We start from the raw sequence: 18,642 nt of genomic DNA on the forward strand, positions 1-18,642 counted from the left end.
TAGAGGTGGGAATTGTCATTGTAAATGTAGCAGTAAGGGAAAGCTTCACTGGGCTGTATTTGAGTGAATACTGGAAGTAAGTGTAGAAGGCAGTTAATACTATGTCTGGGGATAGACTATTTCAGGCAGAGGGGACAGCAAGGGAAAACTCAAGGTAGGAAGATGCTTTGGGTATACTAGAATGTTCATTCCACCTGGTCTTTCTACGCAAGTTAATATGGTTCCTTTTTGGTTAAGTCACTTGAATTTTGTTTCTGTTATTTGCCTCTAAATTACTTTTTATTTTTTGCTTAAATCACTTGAGTTGGATTTCTATAATTTGCTACTGGAATAATCCTAAGTAACCAAAGTGTGGTAGTCTGGATAATTGTTGTTGTTAGTCTCTAAGTTGTGTCTGACTCTTTGCGACCCCATGTGCTGTAGCCTGCCAGGCTCTTCTATCTGTGGGATTTCCCAGGCAAGGATACTGGAGTAGGTTGCCATTTCCTTCTCCAGGGGATCTTCCTGACTCAAGGGTTGAACCCACATCTCCTGTATTGGCAGGCAGATTCTTTTCCACTGAGCCACCAGGGAAGCCCAGCCTGAGTAGTAGCCCCCCAGATATACCTAATCCTAGGTCCTAATCCCTGCATCTCTGAACATGTTACCTTAAATGGCCAAAGAGACTGCATGTGTGCACACTCAGTTGCTTCAGTCATGTCCGACTCTTTGTGACTCTATGGACTGCAGCCCACCAGGCACCTCTGTCCTTTGGATTTTCCAGGCAAGAATTCTCCTGGAGTGGGTTGCCATGCCCTCCTCCAGGGGATCTTCCTGACCCAAGGATCAAACCCACATCTCCTGCTTTGCAGGCAGATGTTTTAGCACTGAGCCACTAGGGAACCCCCCAAAGAGATTCCCGCTGCTGCTGCTGCTAAGTTGCTTCAGTTGTGTCCGACTCTGTGCAACCTCATAGACAGCAGCCCACAAGGCTTCCCCGTCCCTGGGGATTCTCCAGGCAAGAACACTGGAGTGGGTTGCCATTTCCTTCTCCAATGCATGAAAGTGAAAAGTGAAAGTGAAGTCGCTCACTCGTGCCTGACTCATAGCGACTCCATGGACTGCAGCCCACCAGGCTCCTCCGTCCATGGGATTTTCTAGGCAAAAGTACTGGAGTGGGTTGCCATTGCCTTCTCCAAAGAGACTGCAGGTGTGATTAAAAAAAGATCTTGAGAAGAGGAAATCTGGATTATCTGGGTGGACCCTGTAAAGACATACTGATCTTTATGAACAGAGAGGCAGAGGGAGATTTAACACAGGATAAGAAATCAATGTAGGGGACTTCCCTGGTGGTCCAGTGGTTAAGACTCCATGCTTCCAGTGCAGGGGGCACAGGTTTGATCCCTGGTCAGGGAACTAAGATCCCACATGCCGTAGAGCAAATAGGCCTGCAGGCCACAGCAAAGGATCTCATGTGTTGCAACAAGGACCCAGTGCAGCCAAATAAACAAATATAAAAATATTTTTTTAAAGAAAAGAAAAATGAAATCAATGTGACCACTGAAGCAAGATGCTATGCTGGTGGCTTTGAAGCAGGAAGAAGGGGCTATGAGCTAAGAAATGCAAGGAATGCAGTTTTAAAAGGTGGAAAAGGCAAGGAAATGGATTCTCCCCTGGGGCCTCCAGAGAGAGCATGGCTCTGCCGGTATCTTTATTTCGGCCCAGTGATACTCATTTTGGACTTCTGACCTCCAGAAGTATAAAAAATGTGTTGTTTTAAGCCACAAAGTTTGTGTTAATTTGTTACAGCAGCCACAGGAAACTAATAGATGAATGGTCTCACACATAGGGTTGTTGTGGGATTAGATGTGGTGATGCAGGAAAAGTCCTTGTCATTGAACATGGATTTACAAAATCCTCCATAAATATGAGCATATTATTAAGACCCAGTGGTCCAGCCTCTTGGCCATTTGTCATCCTCCATCCCTTGACCCACCCTCCCCACATTCCACTTTACAAACAGGCATCACCAACCTGAATGGCCACTTCTGAAAAATTATCTCCTGTTTCTTGGAAGATATCTCCTAGTCGGAAAATGGGACACTGTGGATCCCGAGTCTTGTGAAAGGTGCAAGTGGTGTTTAAACCCGGCAAGATGTTTCTCCTGCACATGATGAAAAGCAAACAAGCATCTCAATTGAAAACTGGGATCCTTCTCTTTCATGGGAGTGAACCAGTGTGGCCCCTGGCACCGTGAGGGCCTCCAACGATCCTGCCTTCTGGATTCACACCCTTGTGTATTCCCCTCTTACACTGTCCAGTGTTGGTCTGTGTGGCCAGTAATATATGACAGAAGTGATGGTGTGTCACTTCTGAGATTAGATTATAAAATACAGTGGCTTCTCTCCTGGTTACTATCTGGCATGCTTGCTCTTTGGCTTGGATCACTTGCTCTGGGGAAGCCAGCCACCATGTCCCAAGGGGACTCAAGCAGTCTGAAGGAGAAGTCCACATGGTGAAGAACTGAGTTCTCCTGATGACAGTCACTTGAGTGAGCTTGGAAGAGGATTTTCCAGCCCCAGTCAAGTCTGGTGATGGCTGCAGCCCCTTTTGACAGCTTGACTGTATCCTGAGAGACCCCGAGCCAGAACCACCCAATGAAGTCATTCCCAGATGTCACTCTGGGATGCCCAGAAACTATGTGAGAAAATTAAAATTTGTTGTTTTTAGCTTCTAAATGTTGGGGTGAATTGTTATGCAACAGTAGATAACAAATACAGCCAAACATTCTGGGCACTTACGTGGTGTAATTGTGGCCAGGGAAGTCGATATTATTCTTGATGAGTACAGTAAAGTTTTCAGCACTGACCAAGAGCGCAGGCCTGAGAGAGAGAAATGCAAAATGGGGATCAGTGACTACAGGGACCAAGGGAGTCAGTGAGCCAGTGACCAGAGGCTCTGATTTCTTGCTTGGGTCAATATGATGGTTGGAGAGAAATGCAATTCAGTGGGCAAAACCTTCCAAAATTCTCCAGCTTCTCCAGGAAGAATTTCTCCCTTCTTAAGACCCCATGGAAGGAGTTCCCGGGTGGTCCAGTGGTTGATAATCCTTGCTTCCACTGCAGGGGCATGGGTTTGATCCCTGGTTGGGGAACTAAGGTCCCACAGCTGTGTGAGGTGGCATAAAAAAAGACTTCGTGGCATTTACTGTAATACTTCTCACTCTGATATAATGGTATGTTTAGGTATGCACAGTGGTGTGTTGGTAAATGTTTAAAAACCAGCTCTCCAAGAAAACAATAAGCCCTGATACTGTAGCAGTTACTGACTATTGTGGTATAAATACCCCCACCATCACTGATTTCAAGCTACCAGTAGAACATCACTGAATTGGAACTGGGAAGGGATGAGCATAAATGGCTCAGAGCTGGTATAAGCCAGCTCCAGCACACTCCTGTTTGTATTTTCCACAATAAACTTGGTGATCCTGCAGGGCTGAGACAATAATTTTCTCATCTTGGCATCCTCAGCCTTTGGCACAGGGCCACACATACATACTTGACTCTATCATTCGCTCTCTAGAGGCTCTGAGTGGTATAAAATCCTCCATGAGTGAGAGGAGCCCAAATTCTAGACTGCCGGAAGGTCCACCCACCATCCATGCATTCATTCATTCAACAAATATTTATTGTACCGGGAATGGGGCTGGGCCCTTGGGATGCAGTGATGAAAAAGACAGTCGAGATTTTTGTCCTGGTGAGGTTGAGAATCTGTTAAAGATGGAGAGAACAGGCTCCACAAAATGATGCCACTGGTATCCTGTTGCCTGGCACACCTGAGTAGGTGGCAAATATACATTGGGAGAAGCACAGGCTAAAGGTGGAAAGTATTCGGAAGGGAACATCAAGAATAATCTGCTCTGGGGGCTTCCCCGGTGATCCAGTGGTTAAGACTCCATCTTCCAGGGCAGGGGACATGGGTTCCTTCCCTGAATGGGGAGCTAAGATTCCATATACCACAGAGCAACTAAGCTTGGGCGCTGCAACTACTGAGCCCACACACTGTGGAGCCCATGCTGTCACAAAGATCCCATGTACCGCAACTAAAATCCAATACAATCAAAAAATTTTTTAAAAAAGAATGATCTGCTTTTTATTTCAGGACTTCCAGAGCCCAACTTTGGCTCTACTGGGGATGTAATTATAGAGAACACTGTAATTTTTGCCTTTCCACATCAATTCCCCCCCTCTAGCAGTAGCACCTCAATTTTTTCCCTTTGGGAAAGCCAGGTCTCTTCCACTCTCAGTCCACTCTCATCTCCTGCCCATCCCTTACAGCTCCCAGGGTGGGCATATGACCTGGAGCTGGTTTAACAGTGTAATCCACAGTGTCCAAAAGTCTGTTTTTTACATCTGTGTCTCTTTTTCTGTCTTGCATATAGGGTCATCTCTGTGGGAGAAGGTGAGGGTGGGATGATTTGAGAGAATAGCATTGAAACATGTATATTATCATATGTGAAATAGATCACCAGTCCAGGTTCGATGCATGAGACAGGGCTTTCATGGCTGGTGCACTGGGATCACCCTGAGGGATGGGATGTGGAGGGAGGTGGGAGGAGGGCTCAGGATAGGGGACACATGTACACCCATGGCTGATTCATGTCAATGTATGGCAAAAACCACTACAATACTGCAAAGTAATTAGCCTCCAATTAAAATAAATTAATTAATTTTAAAAATCACATCCCAAATGAAGAAGCTTGAATTTCATGGTAGTCTTAATATAGTCTACATTTTTAATAAATCATCAATTAAAAAATATTTAATCAACCAGCTTTGTGATGAGCCATCTTGACAGAGATAAAATACCATTTTCACCTCAAAGAGTCCCTAATCTGATTAGAAAACACTAACATAAAAGCAATAATAAAACTATACAATAATGACAGAAAAAAACCAAGCCGTGTAATCTAATCCCCTTGGCTTCAGTGATTGATTCTTTGACTGTCACATGCCTTAGGCCATTGAGAACACCGCAGGATTATTGTGGGAACTATTGGGAAAGAAACACTTGTTTTCTCTAGGATTATTAGTAGCAAGGACAAGGTAAACCTGGAGTGCCCCAGACCACAGTGTGAGGCAAGCCAGCATGGAAGAAAAGAAGAGCTAGAGGCTGGGGAGAGGAGAAAGGTAGAGGAAGAGAGAGAGAGAATCTTAAGACATCATTTAAAGCCTTGATCAAGCCTTGCCCGAAACTAGTGTTTCTGGACTTCTCATTGACGTGAGTCAAAAACACAAGCCCAAAATTAACAGTCCCTTTTTTTTTTTCTGAAGCCAGTTGAAGTTATATTGTCACTTGCACACACACAAAATCTTGTTTACAACAGATGCCTGCTATTTGCCAGACCCTTTGCCTTTAGAAGATTTCAAACTTCTGGGCAACATGCTCAGAATCAAAGGACTAAATGGTCCCCTTTACTTCTCTTTCATGACACTTAAAAATTTCATTTTCGGAATGACAGCCCTCTGTGCATGTGTCTTATCTCTTCTATTAGATTGCAAAACCCTTGGGACCTGCTCCATATCTGGGTCTTCCTGTATTTTACAAAAAAAAAAAAGCACAGTTCTCCCTACTATCTGATAATGGATGTGCTGGAGAAACAATTAAATGAATCATCTTAGTAATGCTTTTGTATAACATATGAGAAACTGAAGGTAAGGGAGTTACTTGTCCAGGGTCATGTAAAATTGCAGCCCAGGTCACAAAACATCAGAGATACCCGGTATTTATGTGATGAATGAGTTGCTGGCAGAGCCAGGACTGAAAACCACAGGCAATCAAGAAGCCTCTTGCCTTGAACCAGGGCCTTCTTGAATGTAGGCTCATGTCCCCCCGGGTCTTGTATAATTTCTTCTGGGACCTACAAATGAACCTGCGCGGTGCCGTTAGCGAGTGAGAGCCGGACAAGCTGGCACTGCCTGGTGCTTCCCACTCTGACATCAGAAACTTTTGCCTGAAGCTTCTAAGAAGTTAGTTTGGGGAAGTTTTCTCTTTGCCCCACAGATGCTGATGGTGTGGCCCTGAGTCACATTTCTCTAGAACTGCACTGTCCAACATCCCCTAGGCATGTGTGGTGTGTGTGACTATTTAAATTGTGTCTGTGTGTGCTCAGTCTCTCAGTCGTGTCCGACACTTTGTGACCCCGTGGACAGTAGTCCGCCAGGCTCCTCTGTCCATGGAATTCTCCAGGCAGGAATACTAAGTGGGTGGCCATTTCCTCCTCCAGGGGATCTTTCCGACCCAGGGATTGGACCCATGTCTCCTATGTCTCCTGCACTGGAGGCAGATTCTTTACCACTGAGCCACTGGGGAAGCCCGACTATTGAAATTAAATTAAACTCAAAATTCAGTTCAGTTGTGGTAACCACATTTCGCGTGCTAAATAGCCACATGTAGCTAGTGGCTACCAGATTGGATGGTGGAGGTACAGAATCTTTCTGCATTGCAGAAGGTTCCACTGGACAAGTCTGGTCTAGAACCACCACACGTCGAGGGGCAGATCCTGTGTGCATTTGTGTTATTGGGCACTTTACAGTGTGCCAAGCACAGGGTTCACTGTGCAATCACCATGCAATTATCATCTCATTTAATTCTCACCACAGCCCAGGAAGGTTGGTGCAGTTATTATCCTCATTTTATTTTTAACTGAAAAAAATATATTTTGGCCACGCTGCTTGTGGAATCTTAGTTCTCTGACCAGGGATGGAACCTGCGCCTCCTGCGTGGCAAGTGCAGAGTCTGAATCACTGGGCCTGCTGGGGAAGGCCTGTTATTCTCATTTTAAAGACAAGGAAACTGAAACCCAAAGGGCTTAAGGCACTTGTTCAAGGCCACATAGCAAGGGTGCATTAAAGCCCGGATTTGAATCCAGCTCTCCTTATTCTCTGCTGAAATGCAGCCCTCCCAGTGTTTTCTGAGGTTTAACATCAAGTTCTGCCTTCTGGGCCTGACCTTGAGAAGAATCAACACAGGGGAACACCAAATGTGTACGTCACTGTGAACATTTAAGAAAACTTCCTTTGCCTTCCCTTCCTTCTCTCCTCCCTTCCCTTCTTCTTCCTTTTTCCTATTTCCCCTCCCACCTTCTCTTCCTTAATCACTCAGTACAGACACTGACAGAATGGACCCTGCTATAGCACTGGAGGTGGTGTCTGGAGGTGCCCTGGAAAGTGCTGGAACACTCAAGGGGCAGGGGACACCCACAGGTGCTCAAGGTAGTAGCTATTTATCAGCTGGTCCAGAATTATGTCAATATTTTGACCACAAGCAAGGCCCTCCCAGAGACCGCTAGTGTGTCTGGCCTGGGAGTCACTAAGCCAGTAGGACCCGGGACTTGGGGAGGGAGGGTGGTGCTGAGAAGGGAAGCTGGGGCAGTGCCTCGCAGGGCTTCATCTGCTTGAAGCTGCGGGCCACTGTGTCTGTCCCCTCTCTACAACTCACTCCGGAGCCTTTTCCTCTGCCTCGACAGGACACCAGGTGAAGACTTCACAGGTCTTCTGCTTCTCATTATAATGTATACACCTGCCGGTCTGGATTCCTGTGAAGGGTCAAGGGGTTGTAGAAGCACAGGTGTGAAAGAACCGTGGGAGGAAACTCCACTCCACTCAAGCAAGAGGCTGTTTCTCAATCCAAGCAGTTTTAGTTTCTGTGTAACCTCATCCAAACCACAGGCTTACATAAGAAAAACCAAGCAAGCAACACATCGAACGGTAAGGTTTTCAAAGAAGGATCAAAGAGAAGACATAAAGACCACAGATGCTGTTAGGTTTTTGCTTGCTTGTTTGTTTCTTCACAAGAAAAGATGCCTGAGAGGGAGGCAGAACAGGGTGTATTATTTTGCCTGGTACAAATGGACTAGCACATGGCTTCTGAACAGACAGCAGAGTTCCTCTAGGTGTGTACAGCATGGACCAGGATGGACAGGGCCATGCAGTAAGCGTGGCGCATCTTCCTGGAGTGTCAGTGTCACTAACGGATATTTAAGGGGAAAGGTAAATAGTAAATAGTGTTAGTTAACTCTCCTCCAACTCAAATGCACAAGCATTATGGAATGGAATTGAATGTTAATATGCCTTTCTGTGTACATGTATGTTATAAACTGGCTTTTAAGACAATGGCACCCCACTCCAGTACTCTTGCCTGGAAAATCCCATGGATGGAGGAGCCTGGTGGGCTGCAGTCCATGGGGTCGCGAAAAGTCAGACACAATTAAGTGACTTCACTTTCACTTTTCACTTTCATGCATTGGAGAAGGAAATGGCAACTCACTCCAGTGTTCTTGCCTGGAGAACCCCAGGGACGGGGGAGCCTGGTGGGCTGCCGTCTATGGGGTCGCACAGAGTCGGACACGACTGAAGCGACTTAGTGGCAGCAGCAGCAGCAGCAGCAGTGATAAAGAACCCACCTGCCAACGCAGGAGACATAAGAAACATGGGTTCGATCCCTGGGTTGGGAAGACCCCCTGGAGGAGAGCATGGCAACCCACTCCAGTAGTCTTGCCTGGAAAATCCCCATGGATAGAGGAGCCTGGAAGGCTACAGTCCATAGGGTTGCAAAGAGTTGGACACAACTAAAGTGACTTAGCACATGTTATAAACACTGATGGCTGGAGAGGATGTGGAGGAAAGGGAACCCTCCTACACTGTTGCTGGGAATGTAAACTGATATAACCATTATGGACAACATACAACCATTATGGGGAACAGTGTGAGATTCCTTAAAAAACTAGGAATAAATCTATCATATGACCCAGCAATCCCAGTACTGGGCATATGCCCTGAGAAAGTCACAGTTCTAAAAGACATGTGTACCCCAGTGTTCATTGCAGCACTGTTTAGAATAGCCAAGGTATAGAAGCAACCTAGATGTCCATCTACAGATGAATGGATAAAGAAGATGTATATACACAATGGAATATTACTCAGCCATATAAAAGAACAAATGAGTCAGGTCTACTGAGCTGGGTGAACCTAGAGCCTGTTATACAGAGTGAAGTAAGTCAGAAAGAGAAAAACAAATATCATATATTAACTCACATATATGGAATCTAGAAAAATGATATCAATGAACCTATTTGAAGGGAAGGAATGGAGAAGCAGATGTAGAAAATGGACTTGTGGACACAGTGGGCTAAAGAGAGAGTGGGACGAATGGAGTAAGTAGCACTGACATATCTACACTGTCATGTGTGAAATAGATAGCTGATGAAAAGTTGCTGTATAACACAGGGAGCCTAGCCGGGTGCTGTGTGATGACCTAGAGGGATGTAAAGGAGGGAGGGGAGAGAGGCTCAGGAGGGAGAGGATATATGTATATCATGGCTGATTCAAGTTGTTATACGACAGGAACTAACACAACATTGTAAAGCAGTTTTCCTCCACTTAAAACAATGATATTTTACTTTTTCTTGTTCTTTTTTGGGAAATTTGTTTTAATTTTATGTGCCTTTTTAAGTTAAAACAAGATCTCTGGAAACTCTGAAGGTTGATTTTGCCTCCAGGGGCCCTGGGCGGGGTACACATTCATGCTTCTCAACCTTTGGGGAAATTCAAGAGGAAACGTGTAGAATACTCAGATGATGCTACTGGGCCGTTCAAATTTTCTATCAGTGAGAACCCTGAAGGGGCTAATTCTGTGAGGTTTTCAGGAGCTGCCCTCACTGGGAATTAGAGTCACATTCATAGTCAGCAGTTGGTCCTCTGGGTTCAGAGTCGAGGCATGGGGCAGGCACAGGCTCATCCATGGCCCAAGGAAGGTGGACGAAGCCAGCTGAGAGCCAGAAGCTAAAGAGCTGGGCTTCTCAAACATCACCAGGATCCCAGACCATCCCCCTGCAGGTCTCAGAAAAAGAAACAGAACATACCTTTGCTCCGCGGGCCCAACCATCCCTTTTTACAACCCCGATCAGAGGAACAGAGCGTCCTGGGGGTGGGGTACTGCAGAAAGAAGGACAAAATAGTGGGGAATTAGTTGTGCCTCTAAGATATAGGAGAAGGCAATGGCACCCCACTCCAGTACTCTTGACTGGAAAATCCCGTGGATGGAGGAGCCTGGTAGGCTGCAGTCCATGGGGTCTCGAAGAGTCAGACACGACTGAGCGACTTCACTTTCACTTTTCACTTTCATGCATTGGAGGAGGAAATGGCAACCCACTCCAGTATTCTTGCCTGGAGAATCCCAGGGACGGGGGAGCCTGGTGGGCTGCCGTCTATGGGGTCGCATAGAGTCGGACATGACTGAAGCGACTTAGCAGCAGCAGCGGCGGCAGATATAGGAGAGCAGATGTCTATGTTCACACAAACATTTGTGTGAAGATAATGCCCCAAAATCCAAACAGCCCAAACAGCCACCAATAGATGAATGGATAACTAAAATCTAGGACATTCATGCAATGGAAAGGAATGAATGAGTACTGATACCTGCTACAGTGTAGATGAAACTTGAAACATGATGCTAAGTGAAAGAAGCCAGACAGGAAAGACCACGTATTGTATGATTCTGTGTATATGAAATGTTCTGAACAGGCAAGTCCATAGACAGAAGGGTGATCGGTGGTTGCCAGAAGCTAAGGGAAGTAGGGTACTGAGAGTGACTGCTAGTGGGTATGATGTTCCTTTTTGGAATGATGAAAATGTTCTGGAAACTGACTGAGATGATGTTTGCCCAATTCGGTGAATATACTAAAAACCACTGAGCTAAACGCTTGAAAATAGTGTGTTTTATGGTACATGACTTATATCTCAATAAAAAATAAAAATAGGGACTTCCTTGGTGGTCAAGTGGCTAAGACTCCGCACTCCCAATACAGGAGGCCAGGGTTCGATCCCTGGTAAGGAAACTAAATCCCTCTCACTGCTACAAAGATTTCACATGCAGCAATGAAGATCCTGCATGCTGCAACTAAGACCTGATGCAGCCAAATAAATGAATATTTTTTAAATTAATAAATATATAAAAATAAGTAAAAGTCTAAGAAGCATATGCCAGGGACCACTTTCAGGGAACAGCCTTTGGTTTGGAGAGCGGGGTCCTGGATCATGCAGCCTTGTGGCTGAGGAACCAAGTGAAGCAGACAGGTGCAATGGCTCAGCAGGAAATGTGGAAATAAAGGACTCCAGCCAGCTCTCTCTCCTGGCCTGAGAAAAATGAGGTCAGTCAGCTTCCAAGACTAAGAGCTGAGGGCAGAATGAGGAAAAGAAAAGTGAGATGGCTTGGTTTATGCATTCTCGACTTCCCGATTTCTGAGGACCAGGTTTAATGGCCAGTCTTAGGGAGACCAGGAGTTTCGTGAAAATAGGCTGTTACAGAAATTCAGGGGAGGGTCCAGGCTTGGGCGCAGGTGCAACCAGGTCTGGCAATAGCTGCACCATTTTCTGGCTGAGTCGCCTCAGCCAGGTTACTTTGCCTCTCTGCACCTCAGTTTCCTCACCCGTAGAAGGGAAATTGTCTTATATGGTTTTAGTGAAGATTAAATGAGTTATGATGAGAAAGGGGTTAGCCCATGGCTTTTGCTTAGTGAATGTTTCCTGTAGTTTTCAATCTCTTTCACTTTCATGTTCTCTCTTCTTCCCAAGTTACCTTCTTCCTGTCACCCAGTATGTCCTTGGTTTGCTGCTCTTGTGATCCCCGACTATACTGTGAACCCTTTGAACAAAAAGCCTGGGTTGTGTCTTTGTAGTCTGAGTGCCTGACACATAGTCGGTCTGGATAAACGTGGAAAGAATGAATGAATGATCATTCACTGTGGCTCATGGGAAGTTACGTTATTTTGATTATCAACTGGAAAGAAATCTCAGGAAAGAAGATAAACCGACTCTATCTTACTCTCAAGGTGAAATTCCAAAATTAAAAAAAAAAGAAAAAACAATAGACATTCGAATCATCTCTTTTGTGATTGTCACATGCATCAACGATGGCCTCAAATTCTTTGTCACTCTTGCTGCTGGGAGGCAGAGCATCTTCCCTTCCCTTTGAAGCTAGGTCTGACGCTGAGTGAATAACCAACAGAAGGCAGTGGGAGTAACGCTGTGTCAGCTCTAGTCCTGAGCCTGGGAGGCCTGGAAGCTTCTTTTGGTCTGGCGGATCCTGAGCTGCTGTGAGGAAGTTTGGAAAGACTACATGGAGAGACCCTGAAAGGAGGAGAAGCCTTAAGAGTCCCCAGAGAGGAAGAGAAGGCCAGCCAAGCCCAGGCCATGAGAGCCCCCACACAGATCCCAAGATGAGCAGAACTGCCCAGCAGAGCTCTGTCAACCACTGAACTATGAGAGTCCCTAAAATGCTCATGGCTTTAGGGACTTCCCTAATGGTTGAGTGGTTGAGACTTCACCTTCTAATGCAAGGGGTACAGGTTCCATGCCTGGTCAGGGAGCTAAAATCCCATATATCTCACTGCCAGAAACACAAAACATAAAACAGAAGCAATATTGTAACAAATTCAGAAAAGACTTTTTAAAAAATGGTCCACATCAAAAAAAAAAAATTAAAAAAAAGAAATGCTTATGGCTTTAAGTCCAGCAGGTTCAGGGCAGTTTGTTATGCAGCAATAGATTATTAGGACCAGTGTCTCTTCATTTTGGTGTACACTTGGGGCTTGGCCATATTTACTGCAGACAGATGTCAAGCCATATCCTTGACTTCCACCTTCTGGTAAGGGTTGCGGGGCCGGGGCTGCGAAGAGGGGACTGTGGGGGGGGTGGCTGTCGATATGCAAAGAGAGGAGGCAAATTTCCCATTAGAGCAACCCAAATGCAAAGAGAGGAGGCAAATTTCCCATTAGAGCAACCCAAACCACCTCAGATCGCAGATAAAAATCTCAAGAGTTACATAGTATTTTCCAGGCTGGCACTGCCTCCACAGAGCTCAGTCTGAGGGACATCCTGTCTGAGAAGGAGTAACTTGTCATTTGGGTCATAATGGCTCGCATTGGAGTGCTTTTTACAATGTATCATGCTTTGTTTCCAGCCTGTCACAGAGATGTGCTCATTTGTTTCAATAATCCCAAGACCTAGGTTTTGCAATCAGCCCCGTCTTGCAAATGAATACACCAGCTCACAGAGACATGAAGTTACCTGCCCAGAGTCACAAAGGTTATAAGTCAAGCTTTGAACCATTTGCAGTCTAGCTCCTAAAACCCAGGCTCTTAATCTCTGCGCTATCCTGACTCTCTTCCTTGACTTCTTTTACAAGTCTCTGTATTGATTTCTTGTAAGTCTCAATAACTTGAAAAGTATCTGTGAAAAGTGCCCTGGCGCGGGGGTGGGGGTGGGGGTGGGGAGGAGTGTGAGTAGCAATTTCAGAGTATGGGACAGGAGGGAACCAAAGGCCCCAAATTGGATTCAACTTCAGATGCTGCTGGGTAGGGAGATGGAAGGGAATATTTAGTTGGACAGGCACCTGGCTACTTCATTAGAGTAGCAGGGACATTTAAGGGGAAATGGAGGCAAAATAAACGTAGAGAGGTCTCTTTTTAGGGGTGCATTATTGAGACAGACCTGAAGGGAATGTTCGCTTATTTCCAAATTTAGGTAGAAATGATGGCAAGGACTGTAGTGCAAGAGAGCATATCCACACTGAGTTCTCAGACACTCAGAAATCTAGGCCTTGTTACCAGAGAGGGCCGATGAGCAAGACCCACAGGCAAGGCTGGTCTTCCCCACAGGCGCTGCACCTCACCTCTCGGTGTTGGGACAGTCCCTGGTAAAACACAGGTGTCTTACTTGAGAGGGGAACAACAGGAGGGTGTTGCCTAGGAAGACATCACTATAGACAAACTTATCAGAATAGCTAGTTTTCATTTTACAGAGCAGTGAACAAGACTGGGGTGGGACAGAATAAGATACACATGTTTTTATAGGGAAGAAAGTTTTCCAGAAGAAGGCAGAAGGTTGAGAGAGAGTACGGAGAGGGCAAAGCAAGGTGGGGAGAGTGAGTGGATGGTGGTAGTGAGGGTGGGAGATGTCAGGGCTTCCCCACTTCACGTAGAGCCTAAAACTAAAGAAGTGCAATGAAATATCAAACTTGCACTGTCTGACATCTGCCCTGGCTGGCCCTGCAGGCAGTTCACAGTGAACAGTGGGAGAAGTTGTGAATGAGGACAGCTGGATTCTAAGTCTGGCTCTGCCTCCAGCAAGCTGTGTGATATTGGGAAGGTCCCTGATCCCAATATGAGTGCTGATCTTTGTGCTGACCTGTAAAATAAGGCTGGGAGGGCTGTTACCCCCTAAAGTTGTTGTGAGGCTCTGTTAAAACATGAGACACTATGCAAACGCCAAGGTTCCACGCTGTCCCAAGCGCTCCGGGAGCAAGCAACGGAGAAAGCAGGCCTTGAGCTGCACAGGCTCCTAGTGCTACAGCTGGAGACTCAGGGCAACAGAGATCTGGTGGTTACAGAGCGAGAAATGCAGGGTCTTCTCACCCTTTCCAGCCAGCCCAGATCTACACCCCTGCTCTGTAACAAGCAGAGGCTCAGTCAGTATTTGTGGGCTCCACAACACCCCTGGTCCCAATTTCCATTTCCTCTGACCTACGCCGCCTCCAGGATCTCTTATCACCCATCCCTCTCTCCTTACCTCGGGACACAACCCTTGCTCTTGGCCTTCTGTCTTGAGAAAGTTTGTCATCATAAAAAAGGAGTTCCCCTGTAGAGAAAAAGGAGAGAAGGCAAAATGGCAAGCCCTTTGAGAACACAACTACTTAATCATAGTAATCCAACTGGCTAAGTGCCTGGGGGCGAACCTTTCCACTCTTCTAAGCTTCAGTCTAGAAATCTGGGTCTGGAAGCAAATCGACTACCCAGAGCGCTTAATATTCAAGCTGGATGAGCTGCCCTGCTGAGCTGAGGGAGAGCGGAGGAACATTCAAATTGATTGAGCATTCATTTTCCATTCCAGCCTCAAAAGCAGCCTTTTCATTTTGGGGGACACAGTAAGTCCCATTACGTTGAAAACCAAAAGATGTGGGGAGGCAGAGGTGGAGGTGTTACCTCCATCAGAACGCTGTTCAGATTATCCAGGACTTTAATGAAAGGGTCATAGGGCATCCCACCACCTGGGCAATAGGTGGAGATTTTAATGACCCTCTGTTAGAAACAAATGGATAGCAGCTTGGCTTTTATGGTTTTTCAAAGCTTTCCAGCTTCCAGGGGCTGCCAATGGGCCCTTTTGTCCCTCTTACCACCCCCCTCCATCTGTTCTTTGGTGTTCTCAACTCCACTTCAATCTTTCCTTTTTGAGAATTCTACGTTCGTTTTATCCTTTTGCAGATTGAGACAATGTCAAGCCCTTTCGCTATGGTCCAGACCTTTCCATTCTTTGTCATCTATAGCCTTCCCTTCTGCAAAACTGTAGCCAAGAGTTTTCCTGGAGACATTTTTGTTGATAAAATGCTGCACAAACAATATAGAAGGGCTGGTCCCCTCAAGGCAGAAAGTTCTTTGCCTTTCTGGATCTAGGCAAAACTTGCTGACTTGATGGCCCTGCTTCTGAAAAGCTATGTATAAATAAAGTTTGAGTGAATCAAATCATGTTTTCAATGCACCAGGACACACTGCTATTTTGAGAAACCCTGTAGGAATTGATAAAGCAAAGTGTCATCTCCTTTGAGTTGCTGCATCTGACCCAATTTTGCAATTTTTAGGTTTTCTCAGTTGAGATTTTCACAGAGCTTTTTAAATGGGGCCAGTGTTTTTCTGGAGCGAGTCTCTAGGTCCCAGGGGAGGAGGAAGAGGCCCTGGGGACAGTGACCGGGGACAAGTCCTGGGAGGATGCTGACAGGTGCTCACCTGCAAGGGGAAGGTGTAATCTGCCATATCAAAGACACTCTGCACAACCTTCGTCTGCCCGTTCTCCATAATCTCCTTTTTCACCTCTGCTATCCCTTTTATCTTGCTGTGCACAGAACTGATGACAGGCTCTTTCCGTTGGTACCGCTTGTCACTCACCAAAGCAAAGCTAAATGACAGACACAGAAAAGCATCAGCGATTTTCTCAAGGGAGACACAGTGCCATGGTTTAGGATGCAGGAACTGAGAGCCAGCTCCATTAAAATCCAAGCTTTGCTGGGTGACTTTGGGCAAGTGACTCACCTTCTCTGTGACTCATTTTCCTTACCTGTAAAATGGGAAGAATAGTCATACCTACCTCATGGGGTTGTTTTGAGGATGGACTGAGATACCCATGCAAACTCCTCAGCAGTGTATCTGGCTCATAGTGAGCTTTCACCATGTGGAAACTGTTGTCCCCAATACCAGTCTCTAATATCACGTAATATAGGCCTTAATTTATAGATTGCCTTCTCAAATAGCGAAGTCCATCCCAGGTCAGTCCACCAGCTTTGTTCTGGGACTCAGCAACACATTAGCATCTACCTAAGGGTTTGTTGTTTGGAGAAGGAAATGGCAACCCACTCCAGTGTTCTTGCCTGGAGAATCCCAGGGACGGGGGAGCCTGGTGGGCTGCTGTCTATGGGGTTGCACAGAGTCGGACACAACTGAAGCGACTTAGCAGCAGCAGCAGCAGCAAGAGTTTGTTCCAGGTTTCCCAGATGGCGCTAGTGGTAGAGAACCTGCCTGCCTAATGCAGGAGACCTAAGAGACCTGGGTTCAATCCCTGGGTCAGGAAGATCCTCTGGAGGAGAGCATGGCAACCCACTCTAGTATTCTTGCCTGGAGAATCCCATGGACAGAGGAGCCTGACAAGCTACAGTCCATAGTGTCACAAAGAGTCAGACACGACTGAAGTGACTTAACATGCACACACATATGTAAGGGTCTATCTGGCAGGTCAGCTTCCTGTTTTCCAGAAACACCTGCCTAGTTTAAAATAGCATTGGTAATAGCAGCTTACCCTTTATTGAGTACTTAGTACATGTTCTAAATGCATCACCTCCTTTAGTGCTCACAACAGTGATAGGAAACAGTTCCCGAAATCATCCCCTTTTGTAGATGAGAGAATGGGCTCAAAGAGGTGAAGGAACTTGCCCAAGATCGCACAGGTCATCAGTGGCAGGCCTGAGGTCTTTGACTGGTCTACCGTAGAGCCCAGAGCAAGATCTCTTAATCATGTGCTATATTTGTTCATACATGATGTGGCTTTGCCTCTGGTTTCCTGCCTTCTGATCTATTCATAAGCTATTAAGGCCTTCTTTAGAATATGACTCTAAGTGATTATGGTGAGGGGAAGAGAGGGAAAAAGTAGAATTGATAACTAAAAATGGTAGATTCCATCTCCATTTATCCATTTCCTGTTTCCCATTGCCCTGAATAATTGAATTGAATTTATTTTATTTATTTATTTTTTGCTGTCCCATGCATCATATGGGATCCTAGTTCCCAGACCAGGGATCAAACACATACCTCCCCTGCAGTAGAAGTATGGAGTCTTAACCACTGGACCACCAAGGAAATCCCTTAAGAGTTTGTTTTAAATGCTTTGTTTATTCATTGGGCATGTATCTATTTGGTCTCTTCCCTCTGTTCAGCCTCTAATATCTGAATGTTGTTAGGCAGTCAGTAGCTGTCCTCTATGAGCTGACCTTGGGAAACCGAGATACTGTGGGCCAAGGCTTGGTCCCAGCTGTTCTCAACCTTGGCTGTACAGTGTAATTATTTAGGGAGCTTTCAAAATTGCAGCTCCCTGGTCTCATCCCTGGAAACTCTGATTCAATAGGTCTGGGGAGTTATCCAGGTGCCTATATATTTTTCTAAAATTGATTCTAATACACAGTCAGGGTTGAAAACCCCTAAGAGACTCATGGAAAAACAGCTCACATTTGGCAATATGAAGTACTGCACATTTGAGGTGCATTCCCCACGCCCCAGCGATTTCACTCTTAGGTGTATGCCCCAGAGGAACCCCTCAAAGATGGTGCCCAACAAGTTATGTACAGGAAATTGTAAAGCTGCACTATTTATAATAGGGAAAACTGGAAATCATGGAAATATCCTCGAACACTGAATGGGTGAATAAATTGTTGGATTTATTTGCTGGAATGTTCTGTAAGAGTGAAAGTGAATGGAGAACTGCTTGCATCAATGTGGAAATAACATAACATTGAGTAAGGAAAGCATGCCACAGAACGAGATACAGGTTAAAGAAATTAAAAATGACATTATATGCTTAAACAAATACCTGTTCACACATATTCATGGCAGCACTATTCACAATAGTCAAAAGGTGGAAACAACCCACACATTCATTAAAAGATGATGGACAATCATCTACCCATGAAAAGGAATGAAATGAGACACATGCTGTACTGTGGAAGAACCTCAAAAAACTTTGTGCTAAGTGAAAAAAGACAGACACAAAAGACCATGTAGTGTATGACCCCACTTATATGAAACATCCAGAATAGGCAAATCCACCGAGACAGTAGACTGATGGCTCCCTGGGGCTGGCGGAAGGGGTACATGGGAAGTAAGTGCATAATGAGGTTGTCATTGGGTTTTAAATTTATTTTTGGCTCTGCTGGGTCTCCACTGTTGTGGGAGGGTTTCGTCTAGTTGTGGCGGGCAGAATAGGGGGCTCCTCTCTGGTTGCGGTGTGCTGGCTTCTCATCACGGTGGCTTCTCTTGTTGTGGTGCGTGGGTTTAGTTGCCCCACAGCG

General features: G+C 45.7%; 2 protein-coding genes across 4 annotated transcripts in view; one reads left to right on the forward strand and one right to left on the reverse strand.

The window, feature by feature from the left end:
* The window catches only part of IFT81 (intraflagellar transport 81), a 222,572-nt gene that overhangs the window by 46,292 nt on the left and 157,638 nt on the right, over positions 1 to 18,642 (forward strand). The window lies entirely within an intron of this gene.
* Positions 1 to 18,642, reverse strand: part of P2RX7 (purinergic receptor P2X 7) — a 60,661-nt gene that overhangs the window by 21,020 nt on the left and 20,999 nt on the right. For all 3 annotated transcript variants that reach the window (XM_019978102.2, XM_070769527.1, XM_019978104.2), the window contains exons 2-7: positions 15,818 to 15,986; positions 14,607 to 14,675; positions 9,902 to 9,974; positions 7,480 to 7,576; positions 2,781 to 2,861; positions 2,014 to 2,143 (exon numbers count right to left, since the gene is read on the reverse strand). In XM_019978102.2, the coding sequence (XP_019833661.1) occupies positions 2,014 to 2,143; positions 2,781 to 2,861; positions 7,480 to 7,576; positions 9,902 to 9,974; positions 14,607 to 14,675; positions 15,818 to 15,986 (619 nt within the window). The remainder of the gene's footprint in view (positions 1 to 2,013; positions 2,144 to 2,780; positions 2,862 to 7,479; positions 7,577 to 9,901; positions 9,975 to 14,606; positions 14,676 to 15,817; positions 15,987 to 18,642) is intronic.

Source organism: Bos indicus, chromosome 17, assembly GCF_029378745.1.
Source record: "Bos indicus isolate NIAB-ARS_2022 breed Sahiwal x Tharparkar chromosome 17, NIAB-ARS_B.indTharparkar_mat_pri_1.0, whole genome shotgun sequence".
Classification (NCBI taxonomy): Eukaryota; Metazoa; Chordata; class Mammalia; order Artiodactyla; family Bovidae; genus Bos; species Bos indicus.